Raw genomic sequence first — 22,102 nt, 5'->3', positions numbered from 1 at the left:
AGGCAATGTATGTTAAGTAAATGTGCCACCTACCCCTGTCAAGCATAAAAGCTCATTATCTCTAATTATGTTCCTCATTGAGTTTATATCTTTAAAGTGTCAAACACAGCCTACGAGTTCTGGGGCTAATTTCAGCTTCTTGTGATATACATATCTTATGCTTCCAATGACAGTAGCCATCTACCACAAAGTACACAAGTACATCTGCTTTATTCTATTGTTTCAGTGAATAGAAATTATGTATTTTCCAGCAATCTTAAAGAGTCTGACTGCAGGTAGGACTCAAAGCTAAATATACATGGACACACTAGGGTGTTTTCAAATAGTTGCCTGAAGATGATGCCTCACTTATCCAGTAAATCAAGAAAAGAAGTGCGTATCTAGTGTTCTTACACCAAAACATTTTTTTTTTATACACTTTTAAAACAAACCTTATTTGCACATGAACTCTAAGTCTTGCAGGCTCAGATTCATTAGAAACATCCATTATCGGGGGACACCTGGGTGGCTCAATCAGTTGAACATCTGACTCTTGATTTCGGCTTAGGTCACGATCTCCAAATGGGTTTGAGCCCCTCGATGGGCTCCACACTGGCAGTGCTTGCTGACAGTGCTTGCAGGAGCCTGCTTGGGATCTCTCTCCCTCTCTCTCTCTCTCTTTCTCTCTACCCCTCCCCCACTTGCACACATGTTCTCTCTCAAAATCAGTACATTAAAAAATAAAAGAAACATCAATTATCATATTGTAATGCGATTCTTACACAAAAACTCCTGAGTGTGATGCTATTTGTCCTTGCACTAACGGTCTTCAAGGACCACATAAACATAGCTCAAAATTCTTTCACTGCGAGCTGTTTCCCCCTGTTATATATGCTCCCCCACACAACTCCAGGCTCTGACACACCCACCTTTCCCTTCTGACCTTGAAGAATCAGCAACCATAGAGAGCTAACCCATAATTCTAGGATACTAACACTTTGTGATTTCTTTTTTTTTTTTTTTTAATTTTTTTTTTCAACGTTTTTTATTTATTTTTGGGACAGAGAGAGACAGAGCATGAACAGGGGAGGGGCAGAGAGAGAGGGAGACACAGAATCGGAAACAGGCTCCAGGCTCCGAGCCATCAGCCCAGAGCCTGACGCGGGGCTCGAACTCACGGACCGCAAGATCGTGACCTGGCTGAAGTCGGACGCTTAACCGACTACGCCACCCAGGCGCCCCAACTTTGTGATTTCTTGATTATATGTATTAGATCTTGATATCTTAAGGATATCAAAACCATGTCTTTCATATTTGTGCAAATGCTTTTCCCCCAGATTGGGTGCCTTTCATCCTTTTATACCCCTATATTCTTGGCAACACTGTGTAGTTCATATAGTGTATGTGTCTGTTTACTGCTAGTTTGATCAACGGGTGATTTTAAATATTGGAGAACAAAGCGAAACAGCTAACAGGCTACATCTAGATTACATCTATTTTCCTCTCCTATGTAAGTTATTTGCAATAAATCTACAAATGCAATAAAACTGAAAATGAGAAATTAGGAAACAAAATTTTAAAAAATCCTTTGAACTCAAAATTGCCTAGTGTTCATGTACTTTTGATAATATAAAGTGAAGTTGTAAGAGAAAGATAGGAGGAAGAGAATTAGTATTGAGTCACATATGCATTGAAATATTTGTGGGAAATGGGGGAAGGAAGCGGCATGACCAAAAACTTTAATCTTTTCTTGTAACAGAAAAAGACAGTAATCAAAAAATAAATCTTGACAATCCTATGTAATAAACATTCTAATTGTTAGTGTTTTGAACTAGATCTTTACTATCCCATCCACCTGAAAATTGTTTCTGCAGCTTTCTAGGATTATAAAATTCTCCATTATCTATCTACTTTAAAAATGAAAAACATGTTTTTAAGCAATGTTTTTTGACATGTATTTTTCTTTTTTTTAAAGCATATTTGTTGAGAATACAACAAAGAATAAAAAAGCTTTTGTGTCAAATAACGATTAAGGAAGAAAGTGCAGGATAGGGAAATGGCAGAAGAGCAAAGGAAAGAATTAATAGTGAGTTGGAAGGGCAAATGGGGAGAAAAGAAGCAAAAGAGACTGACTAAAAACGTAGGTCAGGTAGGACTGGTTCAAGGCAGACACACAAACCAAGCTAATATGGGTACCTGCATCACTCTGCCTCCTCTCCGTGTCATGGTTCCATAAGCTCCAAATATAGACTTCACTTTTCTACCAACCAAAACGCTATTTTCCATTAACATCTAGCCTCTAAAGGCACATAATTTCAAACTAATTCACAAGAAAATGCGCTTAAGAGAGAAAACTCACAGTGTTTAAATACTTTGAGGAAGAGCTACAATTTAAAGGTTCCTGAATTCCAAATCAATGCACTGAATATAGGCTCATTTGGGGTATTAAAAAAATAACTATCAATGAAATTCCTATCCTTCACTAATGGCTAGCAGGCTTTTAACAAAAAATCAATTAAGGGGCACCTGGGTGGCTCAGTTGGTTAAGCTGCCAACTTCGGCTCAGGTTCGTGAGTTCCAGCCCCACGTCGGGCTCTGTGCTGACAGCTCAGAGCCTGGAGCCTGCTTCGGATTCTGGGTCTCCCTCTCTCTCTGCCCCTCCCCTGCTCACACTCTGTCTCTCTCAAAAGTACATAAACATTTTAAAAAATCAATTGACATTAATATAGAAAGGGAAATACAAATACTGAGTTCTTACAGTTGTCCTATGCTGATACAAACATGTTCTACAAGTGGAATTGATTTCACTTAACTCAGCATAGAAAACACTAAGTTATGTAAGACTGATTTTTGTCCTAGGTCAAAAAAGATACCTTAGGGTAGATTTAAAAGAGAATAGCTGATGGTATGATTATATTTTTTAAAAACACAAAAACACAGGGATAACTTGCTTGTCCTCAAGTCTCATAACCATGCTGTATTTACAGTGGCTGTCTCAGTTCCTTCTCCGGTGACTACAGCAGCAGTCTGATTAACTAGTGTGCAGCAAAAACCTGTTTGCAAGCTTCAGAATGTGAAAGCATTGTTTACATATTTTAATGTTAATGGCAATAAAGAACTATAAAACATGCAACTTGAACAGGAAAAAAAAATGTGGCATTTTAACATTTAAGTTTGGCTGTAAATAAGATAAACATAACACATACTTTTTCCTTTTTACACACTGCGATGTCCTAGAAATAACCACAAAGGTTGAAATTAAGCATGGATAAGCCAAAGGATTTCCTAATCACATTTTAATTTGGCATCTTGGTGTTCTTGATATTATATTCTCCTCTTCCTTGTTTACTAACACAAAAAAATCCCACAATACATAATCTATTTATCACATAGGTGTTCAATACCAAAACTGTTTCATAGCTATCAACTATATCGTTTCCACTAGGGGAGAGAGAGAAAAACTTTGTATGAGAGTGTATACAGATACTTTCTGAATCTCATCTCCAGCAGACAGGTTGTTTGTTTGTGATCCTGTTGCGATAGATGATCATGATACACATGATAGGCAACAATACCAAATTTCCATTAATTTAGTGATTTTAAATATCACACTTAAGGATAGAATCTGATTAAAAATTTTATATCAGGGGTGCCTGAGTGGCTCAGTCAGTTAAGCATCCGACTTCTGCTCTGGTCATGATCCCCCGGTTTTGAGTTTGAGCCCTGTGTCGGGCTCTGGCAGCTCAGAGCCTGGAGACTGCTTGGGATTCTGTGTCTCCCTCTCTCTCTGCCGTTCCCCAGCTCACGCTCAGTCTCCCTCTCTCTCTCTCTGTCTCAAAAATATATAAACATTAAAAAAAATTTTTTAATTTTATATCAAATGTATTTGGAGGGAAAAAAAATTGGTTGCCAAAACTTGCAGTTCTCTTTTGGACTTTGAGAAAATGTGTTCCAAGCAAAGAAAATATACTAGAACAGAAGAGTAGTGAAAAAAATATAAATTGTTCAAAGGAACAAACTACTTTTTATTTATTTTATTTTATTTTTTAATTTTTTTTAACGTTTATTTTTGAGACAGAGAGAGACAGAGCATGAATGGGGGAGGGTCAGAGAGAGAAGGAGACACAAATCTGAAACAGGCTCCAGGCTCTGAGCTGTCAGCACAGAGCCCGATGTGGGGCTCGAACTCACGGACGCGAGACCATGACCTGAGCCACAGTCAGATGCTCAACTGACTGAGCCACCCAGGCACCCCAACAAACTATTTTTTAAAAGTCACACAGTTGGGGCACCCGGATGGCTCAGTTGGTTAAGTGCCCAGCTTTGGCTCAGGTCATGATCTCACAGTTTTGTGAGTTTGAGCCCCGCAGTGGGCTCTCTGCTCTCTCAACAGAGCCCACTTCAGATTCTCTGTCCCCCTCTCTCTGCCCCTCCCCCACTCGCACGTGCATACTCTCTCACTCTCAAAAGAAATAAACTTAAAAAAAATAATAAAAAAAATAAAGGTCACACAGTGCATTCTTCTATTCCCCCAAAATTTAAAACATCAAAATATTGGTCCTTTAACTCTATAATGTCATGTCTTTTTATTTTTATATAAATTACTTTTAACCTTAACAGATTTAAAAAAATCTTTCAACTGACAATAACTATCAAGTATGAAAATACACCTAATAAACCTAAATTCCTCTACTACTAAAGAGCAATACTGATTTACTTTCAGGCTAACAACTGCTTCAATCCAGTAAGATAAACAGGCAGTAGTTTTAGAATAACTTTAAAATCTTAAAAGACTTGTCAAACTTAATTCATTCTTTTAAAGTGTTTATTTACTACATTGTACTCCTGAAACTAATATAACACTGTACGTTTAACTAATTAAAATAAAAACTCTCGTATCATTTTATATTTTAAAAAACAGACCTGTCAAAATTAATCAAATAATTTTAAGAATATGAATACTTTGCAAATAATTCGGTAAGATATTTTACATATAAATTAGTTTTCCTTAGTATGAAATACAGTTTCTATTTGTCTTCAAGTCCCTACATAATACCAGGCTCACCAAAAGAAAGAAAAACCAAAAACCACAGACAACATGGTACAGGTAAGGTATAGGTATATGGTATAGGTATATACCAACTAAGTATAGGTATCCTCACAACCCCAAAATAGAAGCAGGTGAGAACAAACCACTAACAAGTCATAAAAACATAATATCAGCATTTCCGTGGGAGAAAGAGAAGGGAGGCCAGTTGGGAATCTAATAGACCTGATAAAAGGAGAAATTCAAAATTAGTAGAAATCATAGTAAATCAATTTGACACAGCAACTGAAATTGGAAGAGGTTTTGCCTCTAATAATAGCAGGTGACGGCAAAATGTAAGAAGGTCTAAAGAACCTGGAAAAGTCTCACCCCCAAGAACTCTTGAAAATGATCAGCCAGGGTTCCCTTCCAGGACAGAACTCCACACTAAGGAGAATAAATAAACTGGTTATGGAGTCAAAATGAGCAGGATAGAGAATATCAACAGGATGGAAAGAGAAGTCCAGGTAAAAGTGGAGGAAGAAAACAGAACCAGGAAATGTCAAAAAACAAGCCACCATAAGTGAACATTAGGGAACAAGAAAAAGTCAAAGGGCCACGAAGGTAGAAAAGCTAATCTGAACCAGGTTCTTTCTAAAGTTCAGAAAAGTGAGCTTCACATAAAAGAATGGGAAACAGGGGCACCTGGGTGGCTCAGTCAGTTAAGCATCTGACTTCAGCTCAGGTCATGATCCCACCACGGTTTGTGGGTTCAGGCCCCATGTTGGGCTATGTGCTGATAGCTTAGAGCCTGGAGCCTGCTTCAGATTGTGTCTCCTTTTCTCTCTGCCCTTCCCCTGCTCATGCTCTCTCTCTCTCCCTTCCTCTCTTTCTCTGTTTCAAAAATAAAATAAAAACATAAAGAAAATGATTAGAAAAAAATTTTTAATTAAAAAAAGGGGAAACAAAAACATCAAGGTCATATCCTATGCAATAGTGTTATAAATTAAAAGAAAGACATTATAAGAAGCAGAATAACACGCATATAGAAATAAAAGTTCACCAGAAAGACACACAAAACATATTAAAACCATTACTTGTATTTAAAATGACAGTCATTTAAAAAATGACAAAAGCCATAAAAGAACAACTCTGAATCAGAATTAGATATGAGGTGGGGCGCCTGGGTGGCTTAGTTGGTTAGGCAACAACTCTTGATTTTGGCTCAGGTCATGATCTCATGATGGTGGGATCCAGTCTACACTCAGAGTGGAGTCGGCTTGGGATTCCCTCTCCCTCTCTCTCTGCCCCTCCCCTGCTCATGCTTTCTCTCTCTCTCTCTCAAAATGAAATAAATAGTAAAAAAAAAAAAAAACATTAGATATGAGGTAACAGAATTCAGGGAAAAATTAGAAATTAAAAAAAAATTTAAGATATGAAAACTAAAGAACACAGGACTGCATAAACACAACAGATAATGCCTTAAAGAAATAGGTGAAAAGGGAGATTTTAAACTCAAGATGAAGATTAAAAACAATTCACAAAAAAGTGACATATATTGAAGATATACAAGACTCAATGCAAATCATAGGAAATGCAGAAAACCAAGGCAGGGCAAAAGGACAAACACAACAATACTTCAAGTAAATGTTCTTGAAATGAAAAAGAAATGATGTGAAATTACTTAACAGAAGAGCACATTGCATGTCTGAGAACATGAACACTGAATAACACCCACACATGTTCTAGTAAAAAACTACTGGAGTGAAAGAAAATATGGCCACCTTTAAGCAATAGTGTCCTTACCAGCCTCAGTCCTTATCACTGATGCTAATCAGCTTTCATTGTTGTCTATTCTCTTTCTCATGCCTTCCCACTTACAATCAATTCAGATTCTACATTAATGTAAACACGGAATTTAGAAAAAAAAAACAAAAACTTTAAGATTGACAAAAGAAACACTAGATAAAAAAACCAAGTAGTAACTCTTAAACAAATTTACTAAAAACCACATTTGCCATTACTCCTTTATGAAAGTCCACTAAAATGACAAGTACAGAGATTAAAAGCACTAGCATATTCAGATAGACAGTGGCAGAGAAGACAGAGATGGGTCAAAAAATCTGGGAAGCTGGAGCACAAATAGATGAGTGGCACCGATCTTGCTGGTGAAGGTTGCAACTTAAGAGCCTATCGAGAGATGAAACTGAGGAGCAACTTGATTCTAAATACAAACGCAAGTAAAGCTCAGTAACAAAGACCCAAAGACAGAGCACAGGATGAAACATGAATGTTGATCTTCTCACAAAAGGCAACCAATGATTCACCAACTTCACAGAATATATGAGCAAAGCTGAAGTACGAAATCTAAACTCAAGACATACCGAGCAGTTAAGAACAGGGCTAGCCTATCGAAATTGGGGGATTAAATAAAGAGTCTTGAGAGTAAACTGTGGATTATCCTTAGCCAACCCACCAAAAAAGTGAACTGCACTCATTAAAGGGCCTCGTCCATAAAGAGAACTTCCAATCAGCTTTTTAGGGTCTTAAGAGTAGCCAAACATTACCAAAGACTTAAGAAAATTAGAGAAAACATCAGACAGAGAACAGAACAAGAAAAACATGAATGTGGAGAAAATACAAGACAAAAAACAGAAGACGACTTGAAAACAACCAATACTAACATTAACATCGTCAGGTAAAATGTTACATCCACTGGGGCGCCTGGGTGGTTCAGTCGGTTTAATCATCTGACTTCAGCTCAAGTCATTACGTCACAGTTCATGGGTTCAAGCCCCACACTGGGCTCTGTGCTGACAGCTCAGAGCCTGGAGCCTGCTTCAGATTCTGTGTCTCCCTCTCTTTATGCCCCTTGCCCACTTGTGCTCTGTCTCTCTCTCCCAAAAATGAATGAACATTAAAACAATTTTTTAAATGTTACGTCCACCAAGGGCCAAGGCAATGGCCAAATAAGACCTGGCAAATTTAGGCAGTTAAGAAAAATAATGAGCTCTTTTTAGATTCAGGCAGGTTATTACTTACAGTGAGAAAACAGTGGCCAAAAGGTGCCAATTCCTCATGGCCCTTATGCAGGGTGACACCAAAGAAAAAGGGACCAGATGGAAGAGGACTAACCGGACACTCTATTGCTGAAGAGCTAATGCCATGCTGTAGCTAAGCGACTGTCTAGCCTGCAGCTATGTCCTAAGTGGAGCATGACAGAAAGTCCCAAGTTTCAAAGAAACCAAGGAGGCAGATGGGAAAACTGCTTCAAGACATCTTTCTGCAAGACAGGGAGGCTTCCTCATGAAAGAAAGGCAAATAAAATGTTCTTATGACTACTCTTCATAAGACCACCATGTTCGTAAGAGGATCACAGGTTGTTGCACCTGTGTTGTAGGCTGGTCAGAGATACAAACTCTGCCTGCATGACCTACGAGGATACGTGCAAGGTCACCTGGACACCAGGGTGGAGCCACTGCCCTAAAGACACATGAGCATAATGCTACCTTTAAAAGGAAATATTTGGAGAATAAAAAATTTAAAGATCTTTGAGATATTAAAAATGATAGAAAAAGCTTTAAAATCAATGGAAGAACTAGAAAAGAATATTGAGAAAATATGAAAGTACAAGAAAAAGATGAAAACCAGAAAATGAGAAGTAAAAAATTTAATGATCAGGCTAGATGTCAGTATCTTAATAAAAGGAGTTCCAAAAACAGAGAATAGAGAAAAAAAGAATAGAGGGAAGGAACTCAGTATCTAAGAAGTAATATTTAAAATTTTCCCACGGCACTGGGGCACATGGGTGGCTCAGTCAGTTGAGCATCTGGCTCAGGTCGTGATCTCGCGGTTTGTGAGTTCGAGCCCTGCGTCAGACTCTGTGCTGACAGCTCAGAGCCTGGAGCCTGTTTCAGATTCTGTGTGTCCCTCTCTCTACTCCTCCCCCACTTGTGCTCTGTCCCTCTCTCTCTTTCTCTCAAAAATAAACAAAAAAATTTTTTTAATTTTCCCATGGCACAAAAACAGACACTCAGATCAATGGAACACAATAGAGAACCCAGAAATGGACTCACAAATGTATGGCCAACTAATCTTTGACAAAACAGGAAAGAATACCCAATGGAATAAAGACAGTCTCTTCAGCAAGTGGTGATGGGGAAACTGGACAGTGACATGAACAAAAATGAACCTGGACCACTTTCTTACACCATACACAAAATAAACTCAAAATGGATGGAAGACCTAAACGTAAGACAGGAAGCCATCAAAATCCTAGAGGAAAAAGCAGGCAAAAACCTCTTTGACCTCGGCCGCAGCAACTTCTTACTCAACACGTCTCCAGAAGCAAGGGAAACAAAAGCAAAAATGAACTATTGGGACCTCACCAAAATAAAAATTTTCTGCAAAGCAAACAATCAGCAAAACTAAAAGGCAACCAATGGAATGGGAGAAGGTATTTGCAAACGACATATCAGATAAAGGGCTAATATCCAAAATCTATAAAGAACTTATCAAACTCAACACCCAAAACACAAAGAATCCAGTGAAGAAATGGGCAAAAGACATGAATAGACACTTCTCCAAAGACGATATCCAGATGGCCAACCGACACATGAAAAAATGCTCATCACTCATCATCAGGGAAATACAAATCAAAACTACATTGAGATACCACTTCCCCCCTGTCAGAATGGCTAACATTAACACCACAGGCAATAACAGATGTTGGCAAGGATGTGGAGAAAGAGAATCTCTTTTGCACTGTTCGTGGGAATGCAAACTGGTGCAGCCACTCTGGAAAACAGTATGGAGGTTCCTCAAAACATTAAAAATAGAACTACCCTATGACCCAGCAGTTGTACTACTAGAGATTTATCAAAGGGATACAGGTATGCTGTTTTGAAGGGGCACATGCACCCCAATGTTTATAGCAGCATAATCAACAATAGCCAAAGTATGGAAAGAGCCCAAATGTCCATCAATGGATGAATGGATAAAGAAGATGTGGTATATATATACAATGGAATATTACTCGGCAATCAAAAAGAATGAAATCTTGCCATTTGCAAATATGTGGATGGAACTAGAGGGTATTATGCAAAGCAAAATTAGAAAAATTTGTCAGAGAAAGACAAATATCATATGACTTCACTCATATGAATACTTTAAGATACAAAACAGATGAATGTAAGGGAAGGGAAGCAAAAATAATATAAAAACAGGGAGGGGGACAAACATAAGAGACTGCTAAATATAACAAATAGGGTGGCTGGAGGTTGTGGGAGGGGGGATGGGCTAAATGGGTAGGGGCATTAAGGAATCTACTCCTGAAATCATTGTTGCACCATATAATAACTTGGATGTAAATTATAAAAAATAAATTATAGAAAGTCAAAAAACTAAAATAAAATAAAATAAAATTTTCCCTGAACTAAATGACCTGAATTTCCCCACTAAAAAAGTTCACCAGTGATTAACTCAAAGGTTGAAAAAGATTCATTCTCTGACACATCATCAAGAAATTTCAGAATACCAAGAATAAAGAGCCTAACAGCTTCTGAAGAGAAACAAACAGGACACACGTCAGTATCAAGAATCAAAATGACAAATGACTTCTCAACAGCTTCAGTGGAAGCCGGAAGGCACAGGTGTAATGTTACAAAATTCAGGACAGTGATTTCTAGCCTAGACATCAACACTCACAAAATGTTTCAATTCAGTGTATGGACAGAACTGAGCCATGCTGAGTCACACTAATGAATCAAAACAATGTATTGTTCATGAATTCTTTCAAAGGAAACTGTTGGAAGAGGCACACCACCAAAATAAGGGAATAAACTAAAAGATAAAAACAGAAGATTCAGGAACTTGGGATATCCAACATGACAGAGGTGAAGCCCAACCAATCCAGATTAACATAGAACAGAGAGTTCCAGGAGAAATGTCTTGGGGGGGGGGGGGGGGGAATGGGAGATTATATATTTGAATCTCCTGAGAAGAGATTTACACCCCTTGAGGACAGTTAGGGTGTAAGTTTATGCGTGCTACAAAGAACACTGAGCAAATGAAGTAATAGGGTAATTATAATACCAAAAAACTTAGAACAGAAATTAGACCAAAAAGAAAATATAATTATAGATACCACACAACCCATTTGTGAATAGTATTTACATATCAAAATAGTATAAATAGTGAATGTTAGCCAAGAAGTGTGATGTAACTGCACTGTATTAGGAGGAAGAAGGAAGAAGGTATGTGTTTAGGGAAGAGGTAGAAGGAATGGGTCTTCGTCTTCATATTCCAAAACAGGTCAGTAAAACTTAAAACTGAAATATCAAGAAATAGCATAATAATTATGTTACTTAGAAACAGAGATTAATAGAAAAATAGCTAAAAGATTTGAAAGTGGTTATCTCTTAGTAGCAAAAGCTGGTAAAAAGAATAGGAAAGGAGAGCTCTGTTTTTCCATTATTAAGCCTTGAGGGAGAAAAACCTTTATCAACTTAAAAATCATCTACTTATTATCTTGAAATTAAATAAAACAGTAAATTAAGGATAACTTAAGTTTATGCACCAATTTGAATAATTCTAGACAGTATACTTACCAAAGATCCTGACAATAAAGACTCTAATAGGCAAAAGGAAAAAAGGGGAAAAAAAAAACACAAAAACTGGACTGTTGTTCATATGCAGCAACACTGTAGTACAAAAAAAGATTAAACAGATTGCTTCATTTTTGAATCAGTAGAAAGGGGAAGGGAAGAGTTAAGAAATAAGTTTACCAAATTGTATAGTATTCCGTACTGAAATCACAGAGTATAACAGCAGAAGGAAATCTTATATATTGGCTCACAATTTATGTCCCTCATTTTTACAGTTACTTGTGCAAAATAAGACTGCTCTGCTCTTCTCAACTCTTTGCATCACAGTGCATTTCAAAATAACAAATATCAAGTCAATATATTTGCATGCCTATTGATATGCTCATTAACCACTTTTTGTTTTGAATTTTTTTTAATGTTTATTTTTGACAGAGAGGGAGACAGAGCATTAGCAGGGGAGGGGCAGAGAGAGAGGGAAACAGAATCCGAGCTCACAGCACAGAGCCCAATGCAGGGCTCGAACTCAGAAACCATGAGATCATGAACTGAGCTTAACCAACTGAGCCACCCAGGTGCCCCCTAATAGGTTTTTAAGATCTATACCTGAGTGCATGTGAATTAGTAGGAATATCGAAAACTGGCTCAAGGCCTAATGCATAGGACCCCTTATTATCAATTAACACCTATCTTTCAAGATTTGGGTCAAGTTCCTCCTCAAATATCAGGATACTTCAATTTGGATAAAAAAAGTAAGGCTGCCAAAAATTTTTTTTGCTGGGGCGCCTCGGTGGCTCAGTTGGTTAAGCGTCTGACTCTTCTACTCAGGTCACGATCTCACAGGTCATGAGTTCAAGCCCCACATTGGGCTCTGCACTGACAGCACAGAGCCTGCTTGGGATTCTGTCTGTCTGTCCCCGGCTCTCTCTAAATAAATAAACAAACTTAAAAATTTCTTTGCTCTTTTATTTTACTAATTATACACCACCTCAAAATTCTCCTTACCTTGGCCAAACGGGAAATGAGGCATGAAAAGCAGCAGCACCCACATCTCTATTATTACTCGGTCTATTCTGTGCTCAAATCTATCCTGTAACATCCCTGAGTCTGAGATTCTGAACAAGACTAAACACCTCAGAGGCATTTAATAAATACCTGTGAGCTGGTGACTTAAATGGCAGCATTAGATCAATATATGGTATTTTCTAAAACAAACGTATTCCTATTCTCTAAAGCCATTTATTTTTCAAAAAGTCCTCATGTCTTTCAACGTTAAAAAAATAAAAAGGAGTGAGAGGAAAAGCCGATTTTCCAAGGCAGGAAACTAAACAGCTTCTAATTTGTGAAGCTTATTCTATCTCCCACATACCACTCTGGTCCGATGCCCTGTATACCGTTCTGCACACTGAACAGAGCAGACACACCATGCTGCACAAAGGGGGTGACCCATCAGCTACAGAGCGCTCACACCCTGGTCTACAGCTACAGGTCATCTACTGCATTTTATAATTAGTAAGCAGCAAGACAGCTTGTTCCATATTGCTGTGTTCTTATTGCAATTTTTAGTTCAAGTTGGAATTTAAAAATTTTACTGTAATCATTGTTTTCTCATCTTGAAGCAGTAACTGTGAGAACTCACTAGTGGAATCACACCCGCATTGGGACAGCTGGGTGGCTAAGTTGGTTAAGCGTATGATTTCGGCTCAGGTCACCATCTCACCATTCGTGGGTTCAAGCCCCACATCGGGCTCTGAGCTGTCAGAGCCTGGAGCCTGCTTCAGATTCTGTGTCTCTCCCTCTCTCTCTGTCCCTCCCCGCTCATACTCTGTGTGTCACTCTCACAAAAATAAACATTAAAAAAAAAAAAAAGAAAAAAAAGAAATGAAATCACACCCACATTTACCTAAGAGAAGTACCTCAAATGATATAGGCCTGTGTTACATTAGAAAGATTCAAGGGGGGGAAAAAATGACAGGATTATTTAAAGTCATGTTCAAAAACAAAAAAAAAATAAATTTGTAACTTTGCAACTCTAATGTTTCGTAACACACTCTATTTCCGGAAGAAACTAAGATTTACATGTAATTAATAAAATGCAATCCCTGCAAGTCTTATCTATGAGGAAAATCCTCATACAACACTAGGAGAGCAGGACTTACAAATAATATGTATTTGTAAGCAAATATAAAAGCAATGGTTTCACATTTATATTTTAAGAAAAAAATTAATTTAAGAGTCTCTACCTAAATTTTTTTTGTATCAAACAACTACAACTAGTTATAGGGCAAAAAGCATCTGTTATTGTGGCAGGATGTTAATTTATTTACAAAAACGATACAAAATTAGATTAATTATAACACCAACTTATCAAAGTTTCCTGAAATTAATTCTGCTTTTGGAAATGTATCAAAAGTCTTCAGATCCAGAATGATAGTCTTTATTATTTTTAATTCATGGAATTATAGCACATCATATCTTCAAGCGAAAACACAAGATAAAAGCCTGTACAATAAAATATTCTTTTCTTGATAGCTTGGAATGTAAATGAAAATATGTTCCCTTTTTACCGAAGGAAAAAACTTGAACCAAGTGTCCAATAATATCAAATACCTGTTAGAATGGCTTGTCTGCTAGAATTAAAGTTGGGCAATTACTTCCACATTTTAAAAAATGGCCTTAAATTAAGTCCGTTTTTTCTTTTATAGAAAACATTTTTCTCAGCCATTTCAGACCCTCTAAACTTTATAACAAAAAATGCTCTTCAGTTTTTACTAGTTAAATCCACACCCAGAGAAGGTGTGTTCAAGATGGACTTATTTTAAAAGTGCATATAAGCATGACTAAACTTAAATTGTTGATAAATCTAAGAGCACTAATTTAATTTTCTACCACAAAAATATAGGTAACCTTAAGAGCAACATGCTTGGTCAATCTTTCTTAAGCTTTTAGGTCTGAAGCCAAAACATTTAAAAATGAAGGGGAACAATACAGTGACTCTTTGCTAATGGCTTTTTAGATATCAATTTGCAGACATAAAGACTCATCCAACAAAGTATCCAGGTTATCCAATGATATTTGGCATGAATTCATACAGCAATGACACATATATAATATAAAAATAACAACAACCAAAAAAAACCACAGGTATTTTAGGCCTAAGATGAGTTTATCTAATAAGGGTTACATGAAAACTATCACATAAGACCCAAAATAAACTTCATATACAAAACTATACGATGTGGCTTTGTTCAAACACACCTAGAATTCAGATTCAAGTAACTAGGCTGGCTTTTTTATGTCACCAGCTTTCATGAGGGCTTTAATAGCTCTCGCCCTCATCTCCAGTTCTAGCAGCTCCAGCTGCTGTGCGGAAGGCTGAACGTCTTCGGGTGGAGGAGCAGTCAGGGTGGCTGCTTTAGGCTCCTTGGGGCTACCCTCTGCCAGCCCCAGAATCTCATTCACACTTTTCTCAATGTCTTTCTCCAGGTCCTCTATCTGACCAGCTTCGCTCTGGACTGTATTGTCTGGGACCTCAGGAGCAGCAGCTTCCTCGGTGCATGGGCCTTCTATGTCGCTGTCATAAGCATCTGCATTTATACTGAGTACATCACTATCTTCCCCTTTGCCTGTAACAAACAAAAAAGGGGAAAGAACCACGTAACCTAAATGCCCTGGTCAAAATGTCCTTTCTATTTATGATTAATGGACTACCTTGACCCCACCTCCCACCATGAAGTCCCAAATGCATTCCATAATCTCTGTCCCATCCCTTTTTCCCCTGATTCCTCAACTATGAAAACAGATATAATTTAATGTAAATTTTAATGAATTTTTCATTCCAATTTAGCAGAACATAGAAGCAGTAGGAAATGTATACCATCACATGATCTCTTTTCCTAATTAAAATGTCACACCACTTTATACCACAGTGAAGCTTCTACATTACAAAATTAAAGGTGATGCTAGATATTGTCTGAGTAGAGCATGGCTTATTAACAAAAAAGTAAAATTCCATTCTAGAAACAGTTTAAAAAACTTTACTACAAAAAAAGAAAAAATATCACTGGCAAGCTGGACACCATGTGCAATGCAATTACCTACATCTTTTCATTTGCTTTTTCAAACATGTTGTTATCAATCAATAAATTAAAGGAGAATGTCTAAGGCCATTTTCTAATATAAAATAAAGTTTCATCATGAGGATTTTAATTAATAAAGTTAGTACACTATAATTTTAAAAAATGTAAAACTTTTATAACTGATACTAAAACTTTCAATACACATACAGATTATGGCTCTCAACTACCTTGGCCTTGGACATTACTGAAGTCCAGGTGTTGTTTAAACTTTGCTCACTTACACCTCCAATTTATTTATCTTTAAAAAAAAAATTTTTTAAGTCTGATCCCCCCCCAAAGGTTACCTTTGTTAAGTCTTCTTATAGTAGGAAAAACTTATTTACCAACAGATGGAAAATTCTGATAATACAATGTTATAGGGTTAGGCCATAAACAATTCTACTCCACTGGTTTTGTAATAACAATTTACTGACCTTGACTGATCCTCCTACATCCTAATAATTAAAAAACTACTCCCTATTCTAAAATCAAAGTGGAAAAATAAATTGATAAATTATACATGTCCACAAAATTGTTTTTAAAAAAAGGTTGCAAATTTTAATTATTTGATGCCAAAGAATATTTTACATATCTTCCCCAAAGAAACAAATATTCCCAAATAGCTAAAATAAATAAATAAAAATACAGCCGTTTATGTAAAGAAATAATGCTTTATGTAAGTATTGCAACTTGAGACAAAAACAAATTTAAGAAATGAAGCACTAAGTTGTCCATAGCCTCAAAAAGTTCACTTTCGTGCTTAGCCATCTTTAATCTAAAATTCTAAATCTGTTCTCACTGATTCTGAGTGAAAATCTGCGGTCTGTTTAAAAGATTTTAAAACATAAGTTTTTGAAAAAATGTAATCTGTTTTTCAAACTATAAGTTGTTGCCTGATAATGAATTAAGAGCAGAAGAATATAATGGTGGGTGGGGAGAGAGGAAAGGTCTGAAATTTGGGATACCTGAGTTCTAAAACTTTACTCTGCTATAAAGTATGTGATTTGAGCAAATCCCTTAACTTCCCAGAATTTCCTGAAATTAAGGCAAATTGTCCTAGGACATCTCTAAAGTGCAAGGTCTAATACTACCCTAAGTTAAGTCTATATAAATGTTTATAAAATGGCAATATTTCAGCTATTTTGTTTTCCCAAGATATGATTACCACTTATCTTTCATTTAATATATTGATCACTTGGGATAATCATCCAAAAGAATTTCCCATTGACAGCAGTAGCCAATGAAAGGTAAGTAACATCAGTAAATCTACTTTTTTTCACGCAACAACCTGTGGGGTTTTTAGGGGTTCTTTTGTTGCTTTTTTTAAGCAGTCTCTAGAGCCAACATGGGGCTCAAACTCACAACCCTGAGATCAAAAGTCACATGCTACACTGACTGAGCCAGCCAGGTGCCCCCAAATAACCTTTTAAAAGGACAAAAGATTTTCTAGAGAAAAGAAGTACATTTACAATATCCAGGCAATATAAATGAAGCTCACTTACTATCTTGGGTACAGGGTTCAGTGTGTAATATTATAACTATCGAATCCCTTATGTGCTAAATCACAAATTCTGAAGTAGCTGTATTTTTATGCAATTAATTTGCTTTGAGTTTATATGTGAGTAAATGATAATAGCAAATCTTAGAGATATTTTCATTAAATAAGTGGAGAATCTACACTCGTAGATCCTGAAGACATACATGGCGAACTTTCCAGCTGAGTATCACTGTCATATACCATCAGCTTATATTTCTGACCAAAAGACTACAAGAATATATATGTGTATATAAATATTTTTTAATGGAATGTACATTATGTTCATCTTATTACTGTGTTTTATCAAACACTTCAAATGGCTAAGAACCAGAGCTATATATATTCTCACCTAATTCAGACAATTTTTCAGGCCTATTTATATAAGCTTAAGAAGCAACCACAGCTAAAGAGCCTCTTTGCCCCAAGCTTAAAATAATAAAATCCTTTTTTTATAAAGTTATCAGCACAAGAGATTCAGAGTCAAAGTGTTTATACGCACACTTCCCATGTTTCAAAGGAGGTAAATGTTGACAAGAAAGTTCTTTATATATTCTATGGGTTTGTTTCAAAGTTTTCAGCAGGCAGAAGGTAGGCTTTGCTTTATTTCTTTAAACAGCTATACATATCCTATCACTGAAGAAATGGTGCTCCATGAATTTGGTGTTCTCTGTTTACATTTAAAATTATCCAAAGTTGGGGCACCTGGCTGGCTGTTGGTAGAGCACGTGACTCTTGATCTTGGGGTTGTAAGTTCAAGCCCCATATTGGATGTAGAGATTACCTAAAAATAAAATCTTAAAAAAAAAAAAAAAAAAAAAAAAGATCCATGAGCGCCTGGGTGGCTCAGTCAGTTAATCACCCAAGTCTTGATTTCAGCTTAGGTCACGATCTCACGGTTTGTGAAGCGCAGGGCCTGCTTCGGATTCTCTCTGTTCCTTCCCTGCTCACTCTCACTCTCTCTCTCAAGATAAATAAATAAACTTGAAAAAAAAATTATCCAAAGTCTAAGTGCCTGAGTTCTCCATAACACAGTACTGGTGAATACATTCATAGATTCCATCTGCCCACTACACCTGCACCACGGATGCCAAAGCTTTGTAGAATCTGTGTCTGAAACAACTGAGCGTAACACTTCATCTCACAAATGTGAAAACAAGGTGACTTGGACAACGTAACATGGCAAATTATTTAAAGATTTAGGATCGTACTTCACTATTCCTTAATTTTCATCATTCTACTGACTTGCTTTTTAAAGTATCATTTGCAAACACATAAATACACTTCCAAAGATAATTTATTCTCATCCTTGGTATTAGGAATTTATAGTTTTTTCTTGTCAATTATGATCCTCAAGGTAGAAGCGGTGAAACTTGTACATTTTTTCTAAAAAAGTAACCTTACATCAAAATGCTTCATTCATAAGTCCTTACAATATCATTGTTGTCTGTTCTGTCCTTCCACCAGTCCGCATGCGTGTGTCTGTGCGTGTGTGCGTGTGTGTGCGTGCGCACGTATGTCTCAGGTTTGCTTTTTGTTAAAATAAAAATTTTAAATGTATGTGTGTGTTACCTTAGGTTTGCTTTTTGTTAAAAGTTTTAAATACCCAATTGGAAGTACACAAATGTACAAGAATTATTAATCACAAAGATTTTGAGGGATAAAAATTTTAAAGGATTTTAAAGTTATGCTAGCATATTTAAACCTCAATAGAGCCTACATTCTACTTGCTAATAATTCAACTTAAGAGTAGTTTTAATGCACAAAACGGAGGCATATGTAATGTTATGAGTGACTGTATGCTCGTGAAACTTCCTGATAGTGAATTATTAAATTAAGCCAGGAGACAAACCTTAGAACATAGAATAATTAAATATCTGTCTGAATTCCTGCCGAAGATGGCAAATTGAGCACACATATCTAATTCCCTTCTCTACCAAGAAGCCACTGAAGTGACAGAAGGCCGATACTTAAAAATACAATAATAGCATAAATACTATAAATTAACTGAGAATAAAACTAACATCAGTCCTTTATAAGTAAAATACAAAATGGAGAATCCATAAAGGGGAAAAATCAACAAATTTAGCTAAATAAATAGTAGGACCTCTGGGCAGGGGACATCATAAATAAGATAGAAGCACTCTATAAGAAAATATTAATGAAATATAATACATACAATGTCCAGGTATCATTAAGAGATAACTAAAAACAAGGGCAAAGGGTAGAAACAAGTCAAGCATTTCAAAAACTATGAAATACAAAAAGCATCAATACATAAAAATGCTCAACTTAATTTCTAACCATGCAATGCAAATTAAAATATTACTTTTAACTCATTAGTTACAAAAAGGAATTTTACCCATCTGTAAAAAAATTAATAAATTTATAAGATGGAAAAATGATTAAGACATGATTAAGTGAACAAAGAAAACTAAAGAGTAATAACTATATTTATATGCAAAATAACAGTAAATTATTAATAGTGGTTACTTCTGGGGAGGAAAGTTAATGTAGAAAAGAGAAGAAAATGAGCTTTCCAATTTTGCCCTATGAACATATGTATTTCTTCAACCAGTTCTAAGAACATAATCCTTATAAAAAGTTTAAAAAGAAAAAATGAAACCATAATATTAGATAACACAGAAGGGTATCATCTAAAAAGACATTTTGCAGGATTTTTACAAAATGTAAGCAGGCAGGATGAAATTGACAGAAAATAAAAGCAGAGCAAAACCACAGCCAAAGACACCACAGATAAGCGTAACTCTTTCTTAGAGAATCTTGGAAGCAACGAAGAGTTGGCTGTGAAACACAGCAAGATAATTAAATTAAATCCATTCAGAATAGTTGGGCCAATTGAACACTTCCTTCTTTCTCTTCCCTTCCCTACCACATGCCCAAGCACTCCAGTGGGAGGCCTACCTCATCCACCTAAAGAGCTCTCCTAGAGTCTGAGATATATCTAAACAGCTACTGATGAAACCCAAACCAGCTTTCAGAAAAACCCAGCTACAGTAAGTAAAGAACCAAGATGAACAAAGGACGAAATAAAGAAAATCTAGGGATCGAAAGATAATCTAATGGGGGAGAAGGAAGGGCAGAGGAATCTAATTAGTATCCTTAGAGAGACTCAAGTAGACTCTGGAGCCATAAAGTAAGTACATGATGCAGTGAAAGAAGAACAGAGAACAAGAAATGTTAGAATTTTAAAATACAGTTATCAAAAGCAAACATTCAGTGGTTGCTGGAAGACAGTGAAAGAAAAAAAACCTCCCATGTAGAAAAGAAATAAAAATATATTTAAAATATGCAATAAAAGTTAAGAGATGAATGACCCATGAGTCCAACAACTTAATATAATTAACTCAGCAAATATTACTGAGCACCTACTATGTACAAGACACTGTTTTAAACATTAAGGAAACAGTGAATAAAAAAAAAGTCCTTGTGCTATATTTAAATCATAGGAGACACTATAAATAAATGTCAGGTGTTATGAAGAAAAATAAAGCATGATAAGAAGACACTAGCAGGATGCTTTCAGAGAGTGATTGATGTGATTTGATAAGGAAACTGAGCAGAGAAGTGAATAAAGTGATAGAATAAGTCAGAAAACAGAAAAAGGGGTAGAGAGGGAAAATTATGACAAAAAAGGTGATCTGAGGTGAAGAAGGTCTTCATAGTGAAAAGGCTTGCCAACTACAGTGTATCATACCTAAGACACACCCTGTAAAAAAATCAGAACCCAGGGGGGAAAAAAAATTACTAAAAATTCCCAGAAGAAAAAAACTAGATTACCAACAAAAGCTAGCCTCAAGAAATCAAGACCACGTCTATCAGCCCTGTGGACAAGATATCCCTATGGCTATGAACATGATCACAAAAAAGAGAAGTAACGGTATATTATGTGCCTCAAGGATACAGCATTGCTTCTAAAATACTGTCAAATATTGAACATGAATCTGATCAAGGTTCTGTATCCAACTACCAATTTACAGAAAAATAACATTAAATAGAACAATGGTATGCAATCAGGAAAATTCGAACTGAGAAACTCTGACAATCTGGTTTAAGAAACTTCGAAGAGAAGGGGGGAGCAAAGGGGGGTGAGAGGGAAGGATGGGAAGGACGAGCATACAGATTAAAAAGAGACTTAGAATCCAAACAATTGTTACATAGGGTACTTATCTGGATGTCCATTCATACAAATATAGTTTAAAACTATTATAAGACAACCTGAGAAAACTAACTACTGGATTATTTGAGGATTAAAAACATCACTATTCTGTAACCCCTAATGAAATACTGGATCTAAACATTAATAGCTACTAAAACCATTAGGTGGTAGTCTGATAACACCTGTACCAATCAATCTTAACATCACAATACTACCAATGAATACAAGCGGTAGGTTAAACCTGAACACTTTCTGAATATATGATATTAAGCAACGTTAACTTTTTAAGGCATTGTGATTATGCTTAAAAAGAGATCTCTAGTCTTTGAGATACAAACATATTGAAATATTTACAGATGAACTGAAAAGAGGTTTAGAATCTGCTTTAAAATAATCTAGCAGTATGAGCAGGTAGGGGTATGCATGAAAGAATTAGCCATAGGTGGATAACTGAATATGGAGAGAGGTACATGGGAGTTAATGCTATTTTTTTTACTTATTTTTGTCTGACAATTTCCAAGATAAAACGTCTGTTTATGGTGATTTCTATTCAGAAACCTACAGTAACAATTTTGAAAATACCTTAAAATATATATATATCCTGGAGGAGAACACAAGAAAATCAGAATCCCAATATTCCTATTAGGCAACCATAGACCTGGT

At 36.2% G+C, this 22,102-nt stretch overlaps 1 protein-coding gene across 2 annotated transcripts in view; it reads right to left on the bottom strand.

Annotated features, from left to right (window-relative positions):
• Positions 1-14,028: 14,028 nt before the first annotated feature.
• Positions 14,029-22,102, bottom strand: part of CAAP1 (caspase activity and apoptosis inhibitor 1) — a 53,221-nt gene continuing 45,147 nt past the window's right edge. For both annotated transcript variants that reach the window (XM_058695197.1, XM_058695198.1), the window contains exon 6: positions 14,029-15,233. In XM_058695197.1, coding sequence (XP_058551180.1) covers positions 14,887-15,233 — 347 coding nt within the window. In that variant the 3' untranslated portion in view covers positions 14,029-14,886. The remainder of the gene's footprint in view (positions 15,234-22,102) is intronic.

The sequence above is a fragment of the Neofelis nebulosa genome, chromosome 12 (genome assembly GCF_028018385.1).
Source record: "Neofelis nebulosa isolate mNeoNeb1 chromosome 12, mNeoNeb1.pri, whole genome shotgun sequence".
Lineage (NCBI taxonomy): Eukaryota > Metazoa > Chordata > Mammalia > Carnivora > Felidae > Neofelis > Neofelis nebulosa.
This window is presented reverse-complemented; position numbering and strand designations above follow the sequence as displayed.